Genomic DNA, 21,047 nt, shown 5'->3' on the forward strand with positions numbered 1-21,047 from the left:
GATACAAGTTCTACCACACATCCAGCGTTTTTCTTTTCTTCAATAAACTTTGTCATCGCCAAAGGCGCGCGATAGGCAATAGGCGATTGGCGAAAAGCAATAGGTCATTCCAAAATCCAAGAATAGCTGGAATGACTTGAGTTTCTGCTTCTTCTTCTCGTCAAGAGTATGAACCTTAGTGTTGAGACTGATTCAATGTTCTTTGTATTCAACGAAACCATTTCCATGTCGGAATGACCTATCGCCTATCGGCTATGGCGATGACAACGTTTATTGAAATAGGCGTATTCCCCTGATGCTATGATAATCTTTGATTGCTATAGCAACAGGCTGGTCGTAGCGACACAGTTTGATAAAGTTATTAGGCGACTTGCACTAAGAGGTCACGTGATAAAATCCGCCATTGCGGCTGGCATTCTACAGGATTTTAGGAATGCGAGGAATGTAAACAAAGATGGCGGGCTCGGGTAGTTTTTTGGTGAATAACTCAACAAATGACATCGTCATGACAACATTCTTGTGACTAATCCAATCAGTGTGAGGCACTGCTCATCCAATCAGAATGCATCTTACTTGAAGCCAGCCTCACTAAGAACGTCTGCATAAGAGTCTAACATAGTACTATGCATTGTTATAAAATAACTGTTATAAATCTCGCATTCTGATTGGTTGGGAGCGCATGCTTTATGAGAGCACACAGCGCGCATGCGCCCTTTGCATTTTATTAAAGAAATAAAAACTTGCTTGCTGTGCTGTGTGGGTTTATAGAGCACTTGGGGATTGGCAGAACACTCGAGAAGTGTCTTGAAGTACTCCGATCCGCTACGCGTCGTGCTTCTCCTAACACTTCTCTCGTGTTCTGCCAACCCCCGCGTGCTTTTTAACTGCACACAGCATGCGCGCGCGCTTCCTATTTCTTAATTTTTTCAAGGTTGTAGAAAATCGTTTTCATTATCACTTGGTAACCTTTTGCTTTTTTTGGACATTAGACTACAATGTCAAAGCATTAGTTGTGTGAACTCCAGCGGAGTTTTTTTAAATGTTTTATTCATCTCCTTTTTTGCAAATCATTCTTTGCACGTGGAACAAAAAAGCTTTTGAAGTATATATAACGAGTATGGATTCTGCATGAAGTGAATAGTTGAATGGTGAGTTTTGAAATAACTATTTATAAAACTCGGGTTCTAATTGTTTGACAGCACGTGGTTTATGAGAGTGAACAGCACACAGCACGCAAACTTCCACTTGCGTCACACGTATCCAAATTTTATTAAAAAGATTTAAAAAAAACTTGCTTGTTATGTGGTGTGCAGTTTTTTAATGTCAGTCGGTCAGTCGGTCAGTCGGTCAGTCGGTCAGTCGGTCAGTCGGTCAGTCGGTCAGTCGGTCAGTCGGTCAGTCGGTCAGCGCGTTATATTTCAAACATTTTATCAAAGTGATAAGATTCTATGTATTGCATCATTTGTAAATGCATGTTGATATTTGCGCAATATAAATGATTTCATTCTTATTATACTAGCTACAGCTGAAATACACACTCAAACGTCTAAACTTACGTCACATGCAGTCATTAACATATTGGACGTATAAAACCTTCATTACTTTTTAGGAAGACGCAACACTCGTCAAAAAATATTTCTCTATGCTCAGCGGTCTTCCGCCACACGAGTATATAAACAGTGAGAAACCACGTTCTGTACCCAGTTGCGACGTACGTTTCTCTTCGGTAGCCGCAGGTTGCCACACTCGGGACGACCCGATATAATAGTCTTCCTCTGCTCTGACGTAATGTTTTCCCATTTCAGACCATGCGTGTCATTTTGATTAATTTGTCGGGTTTTTTTCGATACTTGCCGAGTTTCGCTAATGTTCGTGGCAGGATTAGCTGTGTTATCAAGCTTTAGATCAACAGTTTTGTAATGCGTTTGTTATTTCACGTGCACGTTTTTATGATGGCTTTGTTAAAATCTTTTCAGGGTCAGTTTTTGGTTTGTCGTGACATATTTGGTTTTCTTTCTTTATTTTGTCTTACGCATGCAGTTGTGCTGTGCGTTCTATTGTTATTTTATGTGTCGGTGTTATACTGGGCACAGCTTCATTCATGGCTTTAGGCAAGAGAACATTAAGTAGTTCATATTCTCTTGTCTTTTGGCATGACATTTTCGTAGTCCGGTTGTGGCATGCGTATCCAGCTTTTTGGCGGCGTTAAAATTCTTTTGTTCTGTCAGGTTTTTTTTGGTGAGTTTCTGTTTTCGGTTCATAAGAAATATCGGGATTAGTCAGTAACGTCCTCTTCACTTTCCGTTTGGTTTCACGCGCAGGTTGCCACACTCGGGACGACCCGATATAATAGACCTCCTCGGCTCTGACGTAATGTTTTCCCATTTCAGACCATGCGTGTCATTCCCTAGATTATCATTTCTTTATTTAACGGTTGCACATGAGAAGACACATGATGGATACAGCTCAAACAAAGAATATTATTCTCAAGGGAATGACACGTGGTCTGAAATGGAAAAACATTACGTTCGAGTGCTCCAGAGCCGAGGAGGTCTATTGATCTGATCTCCATTAGGAGCGCAGGTAGATACCAACTACATTCAAGCAATAGCTTCAAGCTGAATTATAGCACAATTAAACACTCGACTGGGTTATGGTTATGCGCCATTAAGATCCTTTTGTTAAATTGGCCGTACCCTACGGCTCCGAGGTTTGACAGTCTGGGAGCCTTATTCCCTGTCGGTCTTCGTACGGGCGCATAAGTCTGTCAACCCTTGGGCCTCTCCCTCATTGCGTTTCCCTTAAGTATTGCTCGTTTTGTTTCATTTTTAGCATCCTCCCGCTAATCGTACAAGGCTTTCATCTCCCCGAAGAGGATCCGATGGGTTCATCCCCTGGGTGCAGTCGAACGGGAAACCATTTCGGGCTCGAGGGTTGGCTGAAAACGATGATCACATTTCTGATGTTTTCGAAGAAATTTAGTTCTGGGCTTCCTATGTTTTCGTGCGCACGCAGAAAGAAACACACATCACCATGACGACGTGTATGGCTGCCTGTTTGTAGCAATATTTAATCCTCTTGATGTGCCTTTGATTTAAACTTTATATCTGTGAATTTGAACATTATTTTCTGTGAATTTAAACTTGTTGATTTGAATCCAAACCGATTTTATTTGTGAATTTAAACTTTTGGATTTGAATTTAAACTTTTGGATTTGAATTTAAACTTTTGGATTTGAATTTAAACTTTTGGATTTGAATTTAAACTTTTGGATTTGAATTTAAACTCTTGTATATTTAATCTTACTGGGGCGAGCTGCTCGGCCAGAGCACTGCCTCGTTGTCAAGTAGAGTTCCCGCCATCTTGGATTTTTATACCACGTTCATTTCGTATTGCTTTGCTTTTATAATACGGCTGCTTTTCATGATTAAAAAGGAATATGGAGGATGAAGTAAAGAAGAAAGTTTCCAAGCTACTGAACGAAGCTTCAGCCCTACTTTCAAATAACTCTGAAACGTCCACGCAACTTACCGACCCATCTACTCCTAGACCCACTTCGTCAACAATTCAAGAAACTTTGAGACGAGCTAGTAGCATGCTTCGTGAAAGTTCTTCTTCTGGTTTGTGCAGGAGATTAAATCGTCCAGAAAGATTGCGAGCAGCCTCTGGAGGCAACTATGATCGTACTAAGCAAGCTAGAGAAAAGCCTAAGAAAGAGAAAAAGGCGCTAGAGTTCGCTTTATTACGATGTTTTGATGATGAAGATGACGAGTCTCAACATTTGAAATGGGACTCCATTATAGCTTCGGGTATGTTGATGCTGGTGGAGGATGATGATGAAAGAGAAATTAGAAGAAAGATCGCGGAGTCTTTAAAAGAAAAATATCCTCTACTTGGGGAAAATAATTTCGATTTTGTAAAGGTACGGCACAAGGCGATATCAACCCTTCAGATGGGGCGTGGAACGGAATACAATTACCCCGTTGTTAAGAAAATGGCTGGTCAAGGATTATTGTATTTGAAAGTCAAAGATGCCTACCGATTCGTTTATGACTCTGATTCAGAAAATGACGAAGTTTTCGCAAAATCTGTATTTGAGTCGGAGACGTGCTTGGATAAGAAACCAAAGATTTCAAAAGAAGATAACACGAAAACTGCAGAGAATGAGAAAGATGAAGAGGTTCAAGAAATTCCTGCTCCTCAGAAGCCTCCTTATGATATTGCACCTGCCTTAGGATCTGAAATCCATGAGAAAGAGCCAAAACCATTGGATCCCCTTGTGAATGTCATCATAGAACAAGGACTGGCTGACCCTGTAGAGATCCTCAGATTTCTGCAAAAGGAGCTGGTAAAAGGTAGAGTAATTGATGCAGTGAGCGAATCGGATTCACATGATGGAGTGACAAATTCCATCTGTGTTGACAGACACAACATTTTAGAAACTACTTTTTCAGAGTTGTCCTCAGTTGAAAGTTTCAACTTAACGTTTGAGGTAGATTTTATGGGTGAGAAAGCAAGAGATCTAGGAGGTCCAAGGAAAGAATGGATACGCTTAGTAAACAATGCCATAAAGGAGAAGTATTTTGACAGTGGCCTTCGAGTGCATTTGGCAGATGACTACTATTTTGTGGGAATAATGATTGCAGTTGCCCTACTTCAAAATGGTCAACTACCAACTTACATGCCATCAGATGTCATTGAGCAACTAGCAACACTATCAAGTAATGAGTGCATTGCCAATATCCAACGGGGGTTAAACACATGTGGTTTGTCTCACATTTTTCAGTGTTTCCCAACTGTTCTCCAGCTGCTACGCCCACGCAAGAAGCAGCTGACACCAAAGATCCTACTTCATCTACTAACCCCAGAGTTTTCTGAAGAAGGGTCCACAGCACTTATACGGGAAAAGGAAGTGTATACCTTATTTGTTAAGTATGTGCGAGAAACTGGAAGCGGGCGTAGAGCACCAGTTACTCTGGAGTCAATTCTAATATTTGTCACAGGGGCTTCAGAAGAACCAGTCCTTGGGTTTGTTATCTCCCCATGTATAAGGTTTGCAAAGGTAAGGAAAACAGTATCCTTCAGAGATACATACAGCATACTAAATTTAGTTGTACCACTGTCCTCTTCAACTGTGCAAATGAATATTGAAACTCAACACAGTAAGAGAGCATTCATTTTTAGGAGGGGGAGCTGTATGAATCAGGGAGGGAGTCATTGAATTTTTACAAGTAAAAAGGTCATTTATTTATTCCATATAATTACATATACATGTATATTATTTTATGGTTGTTTTTCAAAACTTAGATAGCGGGTATCATTTTGAAATTTCACAGCTAAGTTAAGGGGGTTAGAATTTAGCACATGTCACATGCAAGTTTTCACATGTGTTCCTTTCCATTTTTTTGTTTTATCTACAGGATGACGGTGCACTGGAATCAGTACCATACCAATACATACCTACAGCACAAACGTGCACAAATGTTCTGCAGTTGCCTATTGGGTCATTGCAGTCAAAGCTACCAAGCAGTACAAGCCTCTTTGAAGTTTATGACATGGCCTTTGCCAATACACATTTTGGCACTGTATGAGAAATATGCTCAATTTCAAATGTCTTTTAATTTTAGGCAAACATTTAAGCCCCTTTAAGACTTCAACAAAGAGTTCATGTTCATAGATTGTTTAGATTGTTATCTCATGTTATTACAAGTGCAAAAAACACTCATTGTTTGATCTATAAATAATATTTTGAATCAATTTTCTCTATCATTTTGTAAAAATTTAAATTATATTCTCAATTTGATATTATAGGTTATCTAGTTGTTTTTACAAGCAATTTATGTACTTTTGGTAAATTCTAAGTTTACCCACCACATAGTTTGCATCTTGTTCAGTTTAAACATATTTGTTTGCTATGTCTGTATTTACACATGTCTGAGAAATCAAATATTCCCATAATCTTCAAGTTTGTGGACTATAAGCTGTAGAACTTGACAGTAAATATCAATCCCAGCATGGCTTGATGGATTATCCACTGTTACTTGACTCAGGACATAGTTTGTTATTTCATGTCTGTTGGGTATTTCAACAGGTTCCACGACAACACCATCGTCATCACCTGACTGTGGACGTGGACCACCTGGGTCTTCACCATAAAATTGGTCAACAACTGAATCATCCCAACCATTATTTAAATTTAATGGATGGCTATCATCTTGGATTCCATTAACCCATATTTGATTTGGAGTCCAATTATGTTCTGATGATAATCTATGATTGTTGAACATAGTAACGAAATCATCGAGGGCTTGGTTGATTCTGCTGGTAAAAACCAAGTGTAAAGCAAACACATGAATGGGGTTTTCAATGTTTAAAATTCCACTCATTTCCATTGCATAAAAGGTGTAGTAAAAGAAGTGACAGACGCATCTAAATACATCTCGCCATAGTCTCTCTATGCGTTGATTGCTTGTAGAGGACCCAGCAATAAAACTATGCCGACCTTCACCCCAGTGGGAAACCATTTCATCACACACTGAAACATTTTCAACACCATAATCTACTCTGATGCGTGAAGGCCATATGCCGCTGTTGTTTGCAATGCCTTCTTTGAAATTTTTTAGCACTGTCTCAGCTAAGTTATTTGTGCTGCACCTCAAAAACATCACCTTCCTTGACTTGCCATCACAACAACCATGGATTACAAATTTCCATCTGATGAGGGAGTGATGACCATCTATATGCCATAATGAGTTTGGCCATGGTACAAAGTACTTCCTCCTTGAAACAACAGTACCCCACCTTAACAGTGTATTATGTGGATCCACCCTATTTAAGGCAGCTCTTATTCTGCTTCTCTGAACATGTAAACCAAGCGATTGAAAATATCCAGACATAAATGGTTCACCTGTGGTGGAACCATGGCGTGAAATGTATTCTTTTATAATACCATCAATGTCATTATCAGAGATATTGGTAAATTTCTGTAGAGTAGTCAAGTTGTACTCCTCCACCCTGCGCATGATAGTCCATCGTGACACTCCAAACATTCTCGATATCTTAATCCATGAGAAATTAAGCCCACGTAGTTCTTCTAAGACTTCTTTGGGGATATGATAACCAGGCCTCCCTGGTCTTCCACTTGATACAATAGACACGTCTAGCTTACTTAAAGTACTCTTCGTAGATTCTTCATACCACTTATTGTACATATTCATAAATTCCTTTTCAATGTCAGAATAAACTTGCTCCAACTCTCTCCATCTCTCCAAATCTTCAGAATCTATATGCGACACATGACGTATTTCATGCAGAAATTCCACTGCCTTTCCGACTAATTCCACATGAGCCAACAAGTCACTCAGAAAGGAATCATTTTTACTTCCACTTTGATTGATCAATGCCTCAGATCGGTCTAATATAGACCTCAAAAAGTGCTCAACATCATGAGCCATAATGAAAGTGGTATAAAAATCCAAGATGGCGGGAACTCTACTTGACAACGAGGCAGTGCTCTGGCCGAGCAGCTCGCCCCAGTAAGATTAAATATACAAGAGTTTAAATTCAAATCCAAAAGTTTAAATTCAAATCCAAAAGTTTAAATTCAAATCCAAAAGTTTAAATTCAAATCCAAAAGTTTAAATTCAAATCCAAAAGTTTAAATTCACAAATAAAATCGGTTTGGATTCAAATCAACAAGTTTAAATTCACAGAAAATAATGTTCAAATTCACAGATATAAAGTTTAAATCAAAGGCACATCAAGAGGATTAAATATTGCTACAAACAGGCAGCCATAGACGTGTGTACACTGAACAGGATTCCAGAACACTTGATCAGTGTTAATTTTACCTTGACGACTTTTTCAACTTCAAAAGACTTCAAAAGACTTAAAAAATAACCTTAGATCTTCAAATCAAGACTTATTATCATGAATATCGAGTCGTGGTGCTCCGTAGAACTCAATTCTAAGCAAGACTGGACAAGATCGAACCGAAAACATAACGCAAATGCATTTACAAGCTCTGTTTTCAAAGGCGACTCCAACCAACAACAAGAGAGTCGTTTGGATTTCAACAATTGTGTCCCACAACAACACAGACAAAGACGACATTTTCCTGAAAAAAGTTAGTTATACTTGACTTCAAATGATTTTTCTGATTCTATTAAGCTTTTACGCACTCAAAATTCAAATATTCCTAGCTTGTCTTCGTGCTACAATAACTATGGGAATATGTAAGCTTATTTAAGCCTAACCTAAAACTGTTTGTTTAGAGAATTTTGCCAAAAATACTCGTAAATTATTGACTCAAGTAAACTTACATTCCTCTGTTAAAGTCAATTTTTGATAAATATTATCAGGCAGAAGACATTCATTATTGTAACGTTAAGCATTAGTTTTTTCCTTATATTATTAGTTTTTCCCAAAAAATTATTATTGCATTTTAAAATTAAATGCAGTTCAAAATAATCAAAATATTAGATGTATTTGATAAAATAGATAAAGAATAAGAAAGTAAGGGTTGAAGGAAATTTGAGTGCTGAAACATACTGAATTATAAAATGTACATGGTAGGACGACATGCCGTAACATTGAAATGGCTTCCTATAAGAATGGTTATTGTATGAGTAGGAAACATACAGTGCTTACTTACAGCACGTACATGGTACGACATGCAATAACACTGAAATGGCTTCCCATAAGAATGGTTATCGTATAGTGGAAAAACATATGGTACTGACTTACAGCACGTACACGGTATGACATGCCATAACACTGAAATGGCTTCCCATAAGAATGGTTATCGTATGAGTGGGAAACATACGGTACTGAGTTACAGCACGTACATGATAGGACATGCCATAACATTGTAATGGCTTTCCATTGTCATCCAACAATTTAACAAATCACAGCAAATAGTTACAACAAGATGCCGTATGGCTATGAATCTACTATATCCTTTTACACTTGTAAAAAAACCTTTCACCTTTCTATAGAAGCTGATATTAAAGCTGTGGTAGTGACAACCCTCAGTGCCAGCAATAGTATGTGTTCCAAAAAGGTTGCTAGTGAATGAGACCTCCTCACATACCCATATTAATAACCGCAGAAATATTAATCATAACCACAGCTAGTATACCAATGGTATGTTGGCGGGTGCCGGATGGTGGATCCAGGGGGCGGGGGCGGGGGGGGGGGGGGGGGGGGGGGGTTAAAGGGGGGGCTGAAGCCCTTCCACTTCAGCAGAAAAAAATGATGCTTTTTTATATATTTTTTTGTTGTGTTGATGGAAGAAACTCAATTAGCCCCCCCCACCCCTAACATTTTGGCTGGATCTGCCCTTGAATCCTATGCATTTGTATTCCAATATTAATGTTTTCTGTTTTTCTTTCCCAGGTAGATCGATTCTAGCAGGACAGGTCTCAAAAGACATGAATGGTTCACAAAGGAATTAACTTTGATACTTTTCTATAATTATAATATAGTATTATAATAATTTTTTTCAAGAATGACTTTATTATTATTTTATTGAACCATATTTATCTTTCTATACTAATTTCTGATCCATTTAGCCCATTATTTTTATACAAAAACATTTTCCACTGGTTTTTTAAAGAAAATATTATGAAGATATTAGTAATATAAATTAATTTTGTTAAATTGTAATTTTCGTAACCTATATAAAGCAATATATTATTGAGTGTGTATCTGAAGTTTTATCAAAAGTATTAAATTTTTGGTTATCCCTGTCGAAAAATATCCATTCTTTACAATTGCCCACTCAGACGTTTTGCTTTCCTTATAATCAAGCCACTTGCCAGGGTGGTTTGAAGGTACAAGCAAATCCCCTCTCTTCCTCATTTTGACAACATTACTTCCACCAAATGTAAACCCCTCTTTCTGTTGGAATAGACCTAAGTTCAAGTTCAATCTCCACTTCAAACCATTGTTTCGTGGTCAGTCAAGCGAATTTGGGATAGTCTGTTCCCAGAGACAGGCTAGGACAAACAACATTTTACAATAACTTACAAATTTCTCTCATGCTGATTGGTTATTTTTTATCATCAATAAGAAGGCCGACAGATAACGAGTGCATGCAAGAGTATGCAGATCCACTCGGATAGCCTTGTGGATCCACACTACTTCGAAAATTTGATGACACAATTTATTGCCTATAAGAGGACAGACACATAAAAAACTGATGTCTATTTATTAAAATGACCATGACAAAAGGGATATTCAATAGTCACCAGCTTGTGCAGACGCTAGGGGAAAAAAGTCCACCTGATAGGTTTCAAACCTGTGACCTTCCTGATACCAGTCGAAAGCGTTTGTCATACTAACCCAGTTAAGTGACCATTACACCCCATTGGTCTCCCTGTATATCTCAGTGGTAGAGCAACTGACTGGTATCTGAAAGGTCACAGGTATGAATCCTGTCAGGTGGACTCTGTTTCCCTCCCCCCCTCCCCTCCTTTCCCTGCATTACCTAGTGATTATTGAATATCCTTTCTATCATTTCCACCTAGCTGCTCATATTTTATTTGTTATTAACAAATGATCAGCAGTGGCGGATCTAGGATTTTTCAAAGGGGGGTTCCGTTTCTTAAACTGTGTATAATTTAGTCGATGTCTGACAAAAAAATTGGCTCTAATCACCTAATTTACTATCTAGTAATGGAACTTAAAGGTAAATTAAACATTATAACAGCAAATATCTATCAATTGGTGTTCAGCATTATCTTTGTGGATACTTTTAAGCAAAATTTATATAAGACATATTTCTATTACATGAAAGATCAAACCTTCAAGGGGGTTCCGTGGACCCCTTCGATCTCCTGGATCTGCCACTGATCAGTCCTCTTTTACTCCAACGAAGGACTAGCGTCCAAAACGTCAGTAAGTTTTTTCATCTTTTCACGGTGTATAATTTACCCTTTTATCATTACTGTTTCATTAGAAACACCGACGCAGCTCACACTAGTTTTTAGCTAGTTATCTCTTCTACTTCTCATAATAACTCTTATACCTTCAGCACTGAAACAAGTCTCCTAAATATTCATTGTCTTCAAAAATGAATAAAAAGCTTTTTTTTTAAATCTTTCACTGCTATTTTATGTCAAAACCCTTAAATAACCATACCTAGAACGGTATCCCTGTGCTTAGCGTGTTTATAATCCAATTAAACCCACCCGGATTATTAATCATTGTCCTTGACTACGGTGCCTTAGGACGCTTGGTGTATCAAAACAAAGAAACTAAATCCTGAAATTTCCAATAAAATCGGCGTTTTAATTGCAGTTACATTCAAAATCTAATGATATATATCTACATGATTTGATTAAAATTTTTACTTTGTTTAGAATAAGGTGCGATGGCTTAATACTCTTATATACTTTCACAATACCCTGCTGTATAAGAAAACCGTAGATTGTCCAGGGGTTTGTATACATGGATACTAAATCTTTGTACGTGGTTATAATCTGTTCAATGCGACTTAGAATTTCCATTATAATCTAAAATAGCAAAGCATTGCTTTAAGAAAATTCTATTTTATCTATAAATTCTTTCGTTCCACAATAGTATCTTTTATTTATCAAACCTTGTGCCATAGTTGATAGTGCTTCGGTCCTCTTTCTTTATCATACGTGTATTCCAAAGCAGCGGTTCGACTCGTTGGATAATTCCCCACGTAATTCCTTGACGATCTCTCTCGAGGCAGGAACTGGTCTTGAGCTTCAGTAGGGTAGTGAAAAAACGGGACAGTATGTTCATATAACGTCTGGCTTTCATCCCTGTATTGTTGACGATGTTCGTAAACCATACTTCCAATTTGAGCTCGATCGCGTTCTCGATCAGGTATCCGATTGACAAGATGATAATTCGGACGGTTTAAAATAGCTTCCCGTCTTAATTTCCTAGCACCTAAAACTCTATCAGGGCTATCGGAGAATGTTGTAGGTCGAATAGGTGGCGGATTCATTGAGAGTTGACCATTTCTTAAAGTCTTCTCAGCAACTGTAGAGCGTCGATAGTCGTGAAACCATTTTTCGCGTCCAACGCCATGATCATACGTATGTCCAAAGCTTGGGAAGTGGTTAGGACTGTAATATCTATGCCCTGTCATATTTACAGGTTCGATGTACGTCTCTTTAGTCCATGTGGAGAATTTCGGCATGACATGGTTCGCCATTATGTTGTGTTGTGATCCCTCGAACGAATGTTTCCTCGTGTTTATTTAGAGTCATGGGAACTAATAAAACATTCTCCCTTGGGGGTAGTACAGCGGAGAATTGGTCATTTCTACTTCCAATCGATGGAAAAATCAAAATAAAATGCATAAGATAAAATAATGGATTAAACGAAAAAAAGATAGACCTTTATAGAAGCCCAGTTTTCAAAATTTTGACCCTTAATTAAAAAAAAGATATTCTTATCTTTTGAATGGCTTTTTTTTTTGCTTTGTAACATTTAAATGGGTTTTTTAGAGTAGCATTGAAATGGCTTTGCAAATGGTAATTTGGACACTAAATTGGCTTCCCAGTCACAAATCTCTTTTTTCCTGCATGAATTTTTTCGTTCTTTTTGTTACTTTATTGCTAAAATTTTTGGGAAAATGGCCCTAGGTTTTCCATTTTTTTCGTAGAAATTTTGGTGTGCTTTCAGTTTTAGAAAATATATTATTTGATGATGAAGAAATCTTGGGGAAATTTTGGTCTTGGATTGATCTATTTTTGGCATTAATTTTGTAAAAAATTCTGGTGTGCATTTTCTTTTATTAGGTAACATTCAAAGGGTTTTTATAAGGAACTTTGTACAGTGGCATTACATTGTATTCTCTCTCATTTGAAGCTTTTCTAAACTTTTCCATTAATGATAAACTAATAGTATGAATTGATTTTACTGGTGTATTATGTACTGTGATGATTGTGTTTTACAAAATAACAAACTTTATATTTCTGAACAAACAAAAGATAGATAAACAGAAGTGATTTGTGTGAAATGCAAGTGTAAATTGATACAAAGTTGTTGTAACTTTCTTTACAGTTTTGTACAACAAAAAAAAAAAAAACCATATAAGGGACAGACCTTTAGATTTTTGAGGGGGGGAGGGGTTGGGCAATTTATTTTGTGCAGGAATTGTTCTTGGACATAATTTGGAATTTTTTTCTGGCACTTCCCTTATGCACGATTTTTTTTTCACTCTTACAAGCTGTGCTCAAACTCTTTTTGGTTTTTGCCCAACCCCCCTCAAAAATCAAATGGTGCGTCCCTAAACTGCAGTGATTCATGTGAAAATGTGACAGTCATTAACAGCTTTTTAAAAACCAAAGACAAGTTAACTGCTATGATTTGTATGGAAATATGACTGTCTTTAAGGTTAGGTTCTATTACTGCAATGGATTTTATCTGCTAGATAAAAAGTAATCTGCTTAGAGAATGGTAAGAGTACAAAGCATAATATTTAATACTAACTCTGCTGGACAGTTTGAGCTTTACCTATAACTATTGAACATCTCCCTTTAGCTGCCTATCTGTTAAGGCAATCTTCTCTCCTGGTTTGAATGCCGGCATTCCTAAGTAGGGGCAAGATGCACATCTAAAAGCATCACCAAGGTAACACTATAAAGATAAAAATAAAAATAAATTATTAATTTATATTGAGCTTTTTAGCATGTAATGATCAAAAGCACATTACAACAATAAATATACAATATACAAATATATATCTATATGCAATAAAATTCAGAAATGACAATAAATTAGTATATGTAATAGGACTCCATAATTGGACAAGGAAAATTCCGAGGACTGACAAAATTGGATGAGGCCGTAGGCCGATAAATTATTAAGCTTTAGGACATTGTTTTGATTTGTTTTGTGCAGATAAGGTTAACTTTACGTCAGGATACCAGACCACTGCCAGAAATACAAAATACTGCCTGCTTACGATGCAGCCAATCAGAATGCACAATGTTTAGAATACCAGACTGGAAAAAATAAAATCAACCTCTTTTCCTTGGGAATACCAGTCCCTGTGTCTTTCCCTAAAGTATCATTGCTTTGTTTAACAGTTGCACATGAGAAGACACATGAATATGGATACAAGTCCAGTTTTTACCAAGGTTTTTCCAGGAATTTGAGAAAAAGGGGGGGGGGGGGGTGACTCTTACTTACAATATACTGAGAAATTTGAGCAAAAAGAGGTGACTAGTCATCCCTGTACCACCCCTGGATCTACCCCTGAACTCAAACAAAAGATCTCTAGAATCTAGAGAATCTGAAATGGGAAAACATTATGCCTGTGGTAGAAAGAGTCAGATCAATACTTACACTTCCACAAGATGAGGTGACTGTTTTCTTGGGTGCAGGTTGATCTGATTCTTGATCTGCCAAACCACATGTACTACAAAGAATTTTTAGCAATATTATTATCATGAAGCAAGTTATACAGTGTATGCAACCATGTGACTCAAAATCCCTTGAGACATGAATAACTGTGAAACAACCGCAATGTTGGGCTTGATCTAACAAGAGAAGCTAATGAGGAATGTTTGTCATTGTCAACCAAGATGTGGTTATGATGTTAAATGCAAATGCTCTATATACAACATCCCTTGTAAACTATTTATTTAAAAAATGTTGGTAAAGTCTGTTGTATTTTCCATGTTACATACCAAGCTCCAAGTGCACTCTTGGCATTAGGTAAATTCAATCAGCAATAGCACATATAATTGAAAATTTTTCCAAATTTTGTCTGCACTATTTTCTGGCGTATTTTCATCTGTGCTGACATTATTTACATATAAATGTAACACATTTCAAGCTTGGTAAGTAAACTGCAACATGCAACTTGCAACAAAGCCTTCACCAACCTTTATTGAAATAGCTGCATATTAAGTCTATACTCTTGTCTATCTTGTAAAAATGAAGTATGAAAGTGTACATGTATGTGTTTAACATACCAGTTCTTACAAGCCTTCTTTTTGCCACTTGTGGGTCCACAACCTTATGAAACAATGCAAAAAGGATTTAACCAACAACAACAACAAAAAAGAAAGCTTAGCGTTGGTGCTAGCATTATTTTGATGTTGATGATAGTGTAGGTGACCACAATAACAATAACATTGGCATTATAATGCAAAAGATATATAAAGGGGTGAGAATATCTCCTAAAAATCAGGGCCTTCAGAGTGCTTTGGAGTAGGTGATCATTTGCCTGAAGTAGCTGGCTGTCATCCAATACAAGGAACAGAAGGTATTTTATAGAAAAGAAAAAGTGACCTCCAGCTTATTCTGAAAGCCCTGAGCTGGAATTTGGATTTAGAAGTTGATTTCTGTGGGAGAAAAGCTGGTGAAAAACCCTCAAAGCACAGTAGAGAACCAACAAACAACTATGACAGGACTATAACCTAGGTCACTGTTTGACACTTGGCCGAATGATGGTTGACAATCTATGATCAGGGAAGGCGGAGCATAATTTTGATTAGGGAGGGGGCATGAACATTATCAACACTCAGCAAACTGTTGGTTGATAGCTGGCCAAAAGATGGTTGACAATCTATGATTGACCAACAGTCCCCAAGTGCCAATCAACACATGTTGGTTAGACAAAAAAAGCATTTACCAGAATAAAATCACAATAATTTAGAAGCACGCACTCACTTTTCAGAGACTCAGGATCTGGTTTCTTCAGGTCATCTTCATCTAAGAGTGTATCTGAATCCAGGATTTCCTTTAAAAAGATAAGAACAGTAATGAATGAGGTCCTATTGGGGGAGATATATTTGTACTCCGTCTGAATGTCACTTCTACCTATGTCACAAATTAAGCTATATGAAAGCAACTTAACTAGTAAACACTATTTATATTTATTATTATTTCATTGATTTGTCACCAAGAAAACTATAAGATGAATGAATGGATGGGTGGATGGATGGATAAGTGGATGGATGGGTGGATGGGTGGATGGATGGATGGGTGGATGGATGGGTGGATGGATAAGTGGATGGATGGATGGGTGGATGGATGGATGGGTGGATGGATCAGTGGATGGATGGATGGATAAGTGGATGGATGGATGGGTGGATGGATGGATGGGTGGATGGATAAGTGGATGGATGGATGTGTGGGTGGATGGATGGGTGGATGGATAAGTGGGTGGATGGATGGGTGGATGGATGAATGAATGGAATGAATGGAATGAATAAATGAATAAATGAAAAATGGATGGATGGATGGGTGGTTGGTGGGTGGGTGGATGGATGGATGGATGGATGGATGAATAAATAACCTTTTACTAATAACACTTACCACATCCTCATCATCGATGTCTTGTGTAGAAAGTGCCCATATCTTGGCTACACTGTCATCAGCCTTGGGCTGAGCTATATGCAAGAAAGAACATCTTGAATATTATACATGTACATAGAAGAACAATTTTGATTTTAATCTCTTAAATATTAATTGTGGTTTATTTTGTTAAAGATCAGGTCACCTGGTTTTGAAGCAAAAGACAGTGTCAGCTGAGAACTTGCTCCAACCTCAAAGTTTGGTTTTTGACAAGTGACCTGTTATCAAAGCAAAGCAACAGTCATTGACAGTCACAATTTAATTTTACCTGAATAAATGGCTATTTTAAATTCAAACATTTCAAGAAATCAGGGGAAAACAACCAAATTGATGGGTTGCAAGTATTCCCAAGAGAGTTAAAAGACAAAAGCATGGCTGCCATCGTGGTGCAGTAACAATGAATGCTAATAAGAAGTCTTTTTTGTTCAATGACACCAATGCTACAACGAGAGGCTGCCATGACATAGCATGCAATCGAAGAATACCAAGCAAATTTTCTGCGCCTTCAGTTATCAGTAGTGCTAAATTGATTTAAATTTATTTATATATAATGCTAAAGATATTTGGAATTTATACATTTATTAATTGAATTTTACAAAGGTATTTACCTTGACTACAGATGATGTGTCTTTGACTCTTTGGGCCTAAATTTGTCAAAAAAAAATGCTCTCAATTGGTAAAAAAATATTTTGTGAAAACATAATTATGTAGGATGGTAGAGAGCCCAAAAACAGCTGGTATAGAGGCTTTGTACCATCACATGATGGCAGCCATGACAGGAGGCAGGAACAATTGAATCTGGTCTAATCTGATTTACATGAGAAAGAATTCAGTTTACTAGAGGGAAAAGACTTTATTGTTGTGCCTTCTGTCACGGCTGCCATCACGTGATGGTGCAAAGCCTGTATAAGACTTTGTTGCTACCTTAGCAGTATCGTAATAATCCAGTAATCCTAATTTTTTGAGGGGGTGAGGAGGGGGGGGGAAGGGTCATCCAAACTACTATCCTTTTCTTTGCTTACAATTACTAAAAACCATTGTTTACAAAAAAATAAAATTTATTTCAAACCAAAATTAAATTTTAGAACCATAATGCAATCAATGATTTTGAACCTTGGGTATGACAGGAAGGTCTGGAGCCCCGACTGTCACACTCAGAATATTGCACTGGATTCTTAAATATTATTTCATTAAAACTTCATACATACCTCTGAAACATCCACAAAACCTGACAGTTTTAACGAGGACATTATTTTCTCTGGAAGCCTTAGACCATTCGAGGATCCTACAGGAGAAAACAAATAACTTGACACAAAAATTTTGGAGAATGGAGCTTTTAAGACTTGACAAGACTTAAACTAATGGCCATTCAACTGCCAGTCATGATTACTGGCCAAACTTGTTTTAGTTCAGTCATACCTCGTGTTCTAGCTCAACATTATTGGCCAAGATAACTGGCAAGGCAATAATTTGACCAGAGAATTTCACTTCAGGTCAGACAATATCCAATTAGCAAATATTATTTCAACCCTGCTTGGGCATGCTATCATGTCTTCCATTTCAGTGTCTTTTTTTTTGGGAGGGGGGAGGGGGGATTTTGATATACACATATATATGTATGAACTTATATATTACCATTTGAGGATCCTACAGGAGAAAACAAATAACTTGACACAAAAATTTTGGAGAATGGAGCTTTTAAGACTTGACAAGACTTAAACTAATGGCCATTCAACTGCCAGTCACTGGCCAAATTTGTTTTAGTTCAGTCATACCTCGTGTTCTGGCTCAACATTATTGGCCAAGATAACTGGCAAGGCAATGATTTGACCAGAGAATTTCACTTCAGGTCAGACAATATCCAATTAGCAAATATTATTTCAACCCTGCTTGGGCATGCTATCATGTCTTCCATTTCAGTGTCTTTTTTTTTGGGAGGGGGGAGGGGGGATTTTGATATACACATATATATGTATGAACTTATATATTACGACAATCACTCCCTGTAATATGGGCTCTTCTGTGAGGTTCCCTTCACACGCACTACCACTACATTCATTAATACACAATACTCAACTCATATGTTGATATTTAAATAGGAAGGAAAACCAGAAAAACAATCCAAAAAAACCCCTTGCAGCAGGGAAAAAAACAACACATCAAGCAAACCTAAGCCCACGTACATGGCTCGGCCAGGAATAGTCGCCTTCACAGTTGCCTGTGCCATCTTGAAAGGTAGCTGTCCCTTTGCATTGAAGCGAGACAAACAGTGAGCTTGCAATGATAGAGACCTTTTTTAACACCTTGGACAATTATTCACAGGTCTCTATCAAGAGAGCTCACTGTCGTCTTGCTTTGATGTAAAGGCACAGCCACCTTTCAAGATGGCGCAGGGAACTGTGAAGCGGACTATTGAACCCACGAACCCAGAATTAAACTACATGTACACAGTGGTGAGATTGAGAGAGCACCACAGCAGGGCATGCCATCCATGGCACCAGTCCCAAAGTCCCTCCATCCCACCCATGTACACTCACATATGTGGCTCAGCCAGAAATCAAACCGACAACCCAAGACATAAACTACACAGCGGCGAGAAAGCACAGGGCATGCCATCCATGGCACCAGTCCCAAAGTTCCTCCATCCCACCCATGTACAATGTAGTACTGTAAGAAAGTCTCACCAGTAGTCTCCTGTAGAATAAGTCTACCATTTGGTTTTAGGATTCTTGCTATCTCAGTCAGTAGTTCCATGGTATGAATATGAGATGTTTCACTCAGGACACCAGAGAGAACCACATCAAAATGTGAAGCCGTGTAGGATGCTAAAAGAATCACATAAAAATAAGTTAATTTGACTTGAAAATTTGCTAATTGTCTCTTACTTTGAATTATTACAAGGATTTTGAACTGTGACCACAAACCTTCTTTATTAACTAGTGTTGTGCTGTATCATAAGCATTTTTATTGGCAGTGAGAAGTAATTTCACACTTTTTGATTGGCTCACATAGTATTAACAATCCCATGTATAACATAGGTCTTTTCCAAATTTAATAAACATGATGCATTGTGGTCTAGTTTGGGTACAAACAACACCACATAAGATATGATGAATAAAAGATTTTACCGCCCTTTTCTATGGTCTGTACTCTCGTAGAACATGGAAGGTGGTCAGCATATGATCCAAACTTTGAAGTGAAACCACACTCTGCACTAATGGTTCCACTTGGGATCATATAATGATGCCATTTCATGTTCAATAAGAGTACAGACCATACAAAAGGAACCTTGATAAATTGTTAATGTGACGTACTGAAGCTACACTGTAGACCACAATGTACTATTAGTTTAAGAAATGGTTAATGTCAGTGTTTTAAATTGTGCCATGTCATTTCTTAGTCATACCTAACTAGTTTACTCTACTATAAACGTACATTACCGACTCATAGCACATTAAGTCAGTACCGTACCTTTATGAATAGAGCAAACTGTAGAAACTTGTATCAATTCACCTTTTCGGAGCTAGCCGTCACGGGGTATAAATTGTCTTAGATTGTGTTACGGTCACTAAAAAGTTCGGACATTGTTCTCGAATTTCCGTACAAATGTACTGACTCTAAATGAACTATTTACTTGGTTGACGTTAAGTATAGTTCTCTAAATATAAGTAAATGATCATTTTTCTAGCTTGATTGAAGCTTTTCTTACTGCTGTTAAGATAGCTAACTAAAGAAACCTAACTAAATTTTCTCTTTGAAGTCAGTGAATTTGTATGGAAATCCGAGAACGATGTCCGAACGTTTTGGTGACCGTAACACAATCCAAGCTAGAGCCGAAAAGCTTGACAATTCCTCTTCATGATTTAATAACGAATTTCTAAATTCGGATGAGGGAAAAAATTAGCAAAGCTTCTTTATATTGGGTTTATAGACCAAATTCAATCGTAATTAATATAATAAAAGTGATATTTTTACCCATGTGAAGGCGGTCTGCATGTTCAAGGGCTACTTTACCCTCGTCACCAACCATTTTCTTCAAATGACTCACGACTTGTTCAATATCCTTGGGAGGCTGCGATCCAGACCAGATCACAAGCACAACCTGTTTTTCTTTCAATTCTACGTCCATACTGGAAGAATCAGCTCAGTGTTTAGAAGAGAAAGGACGGAATTTGTGTAGAATTTTTAGAACAACGTGACTCAGTGAAAAATAAACCCTTTACCACAGGAACCCCGCATATACTAGCCCACGTTATTAGTTACCAGTCTTTCACGACCCAAACATAATATTCAAAATATACCATTAAAAATATTCAAAATATTCAAAAAGCGTTCAAAACATGTTAAAAAATGTAACCATCTTTAATTATTCTTAAAACTTACAATATTTTTAAAGATCTTCTAAAATTATTCAAAAATATTTTAAAAATGATATTCAAATTAGTGGGAGAAGCGAATGACGAAAAGAATATGTAAAAAAATTCAGAAATAAATGACAAAGATGTATATAATTTTTTTTTTGCAAAACGTGACTTGAGTGGAATGAAGTCGAATAAATAAACTTTAACCACAGGAAACCCATATAGAAAAAAATCCTCTATTCAAAACAAGAAAAACAAAAAAAAACTTGAAAATGAATATACCTGTATTTTAGATGAAACGAAAAATATAAATATAAACCACAGGAAGCCCGC

At 37.3% G+C, this 21,047-nt stretch overlaps 5 protein-coding genes across 5 annotated transcripts; 2 read left to right on the forward strand and 3 right to left on the reverse strand.

The window, feature by feature from the left end:
• Window positions 1-3,326: 3,326 nt before the first annotated feature.
• Window positions 3,327-6,040, forward strand: LOC148908996 (uncharacterized). The gene is made up of 2 exons (XM_089033536.1): window positions 3,327-5,062; window positions 5,421-6,040. Exons 1-2 carry the CDS (start codon window positions 3,440-3,442, stop codon window positions 5,589-5,591), a joined length of 1,794 nt encoding a protein of 597 aa, XP_088889662.1. The 5' UTR covers window positions 3,327-3,439; the 3' UTR covers window positions 5,592-6,040.
• On the reverse strand, window positions 5,223-7,532 carry LOC148908997 (uncharacterized). Its single transcript, XM_089033539.1, has one exon. The coding sequence runs from the start codon at window positions 7,452-7,454 to the stop codon at window positions 5,943-5,945; it is 1,512 nt and encodes a 503-aa protein (XP_088889665.1). The 5' UTR covers window positions 7,455-7,532; the 3' UTR covers window positions 5,223-5,942.
• Window positions 7,533-7,607: 75 nt separating this feature from the next.
• Window positions 7,608-9,846, forward strand: LOC148908998 (protein SPATA45 homolog). Its single transcript, XM_089033543.1, has 2 exons — window positions 7,608-8,125; window positions 9,397-9,846. Exons 1-2 carry the CDS (start codon window positions 7,930-7,932, stop codon window positions 9,453-9,455), a joined length of 255 nt encoding a protein of 84 aa, XP_088889669.1. The 5' UTR covers window positions 7,608-7,929; the 3' UTR covers window positions 9,456-9,846.
• Window positions 9,847-11,263: 1,417 nt separating this feature from the next.
• On the reverse strand, window positions 11,264-12,222 carry LOC116298619 (ciliary microtubule inner protein 2C). The gene has a single exon (XM_031707142.1). The coding sequence runs from the start codon at window positions 12,191-12,193 to the stop codon at window positions 11,597-11,599; it is 597 nt and encodes a 198-aa protein (XP_031563002.1). The 5' UTR covers window positions 12,194-12,222; the 3' UTR covers window positions 11,264-11,596.
• A 534-nt stretch (window positions 12,223-12,756) lies between these two features.
• Window positions 12,757-20,572, reverse strand: LOC116298663 (anamorsin homolog). Its single transcript, XM_031707190.2, has 10 exons — window positions 20,329-20,572; window positions 19,038-19,178; window positions 17,562-17,638; window positions 16,962-16,997; window positions 16,499-16,571; window positions 16,315-16,388; window positions 15,667-15,736; window positions 14,967-15,009; window positions 14,335-14,407; window positions 12,757-13,623 (listed from the first exon to the last, which is right to left on the reverse strand). Exons 1-10 carry the CDS (start codon window positions 20,480-20,482, stop codon window positions 13,507-13,509), a joined length of 858 nt encoding a protein of 285 aa, XP_031563050.1. The 5' UTR covers window positions 20,483-20,572; the 3' UTR covers window positions 12,757-13,506.
• Window positions 20,573-21,047: the final 475 nt, after the last annotated feature.

The sequence above is a fragment of the Actinia tenebrosa genome, unplaced genomic scaffold (assembly GCF_029948245.1).
Source record: "Actinia tenebrosa isolate PJP-AT-01 unplaced genomic scaffold, QUT_ActTen_1.0 PGA_scaffold2__45_contigs__length_23673736, whole genome shotgun sequence".
NCBI lineage: Eukaryota > Metazoa > Cnidaria > Anthozoa > Actiniaria > Actiniidae > Actinia > Actinia tenebrosa.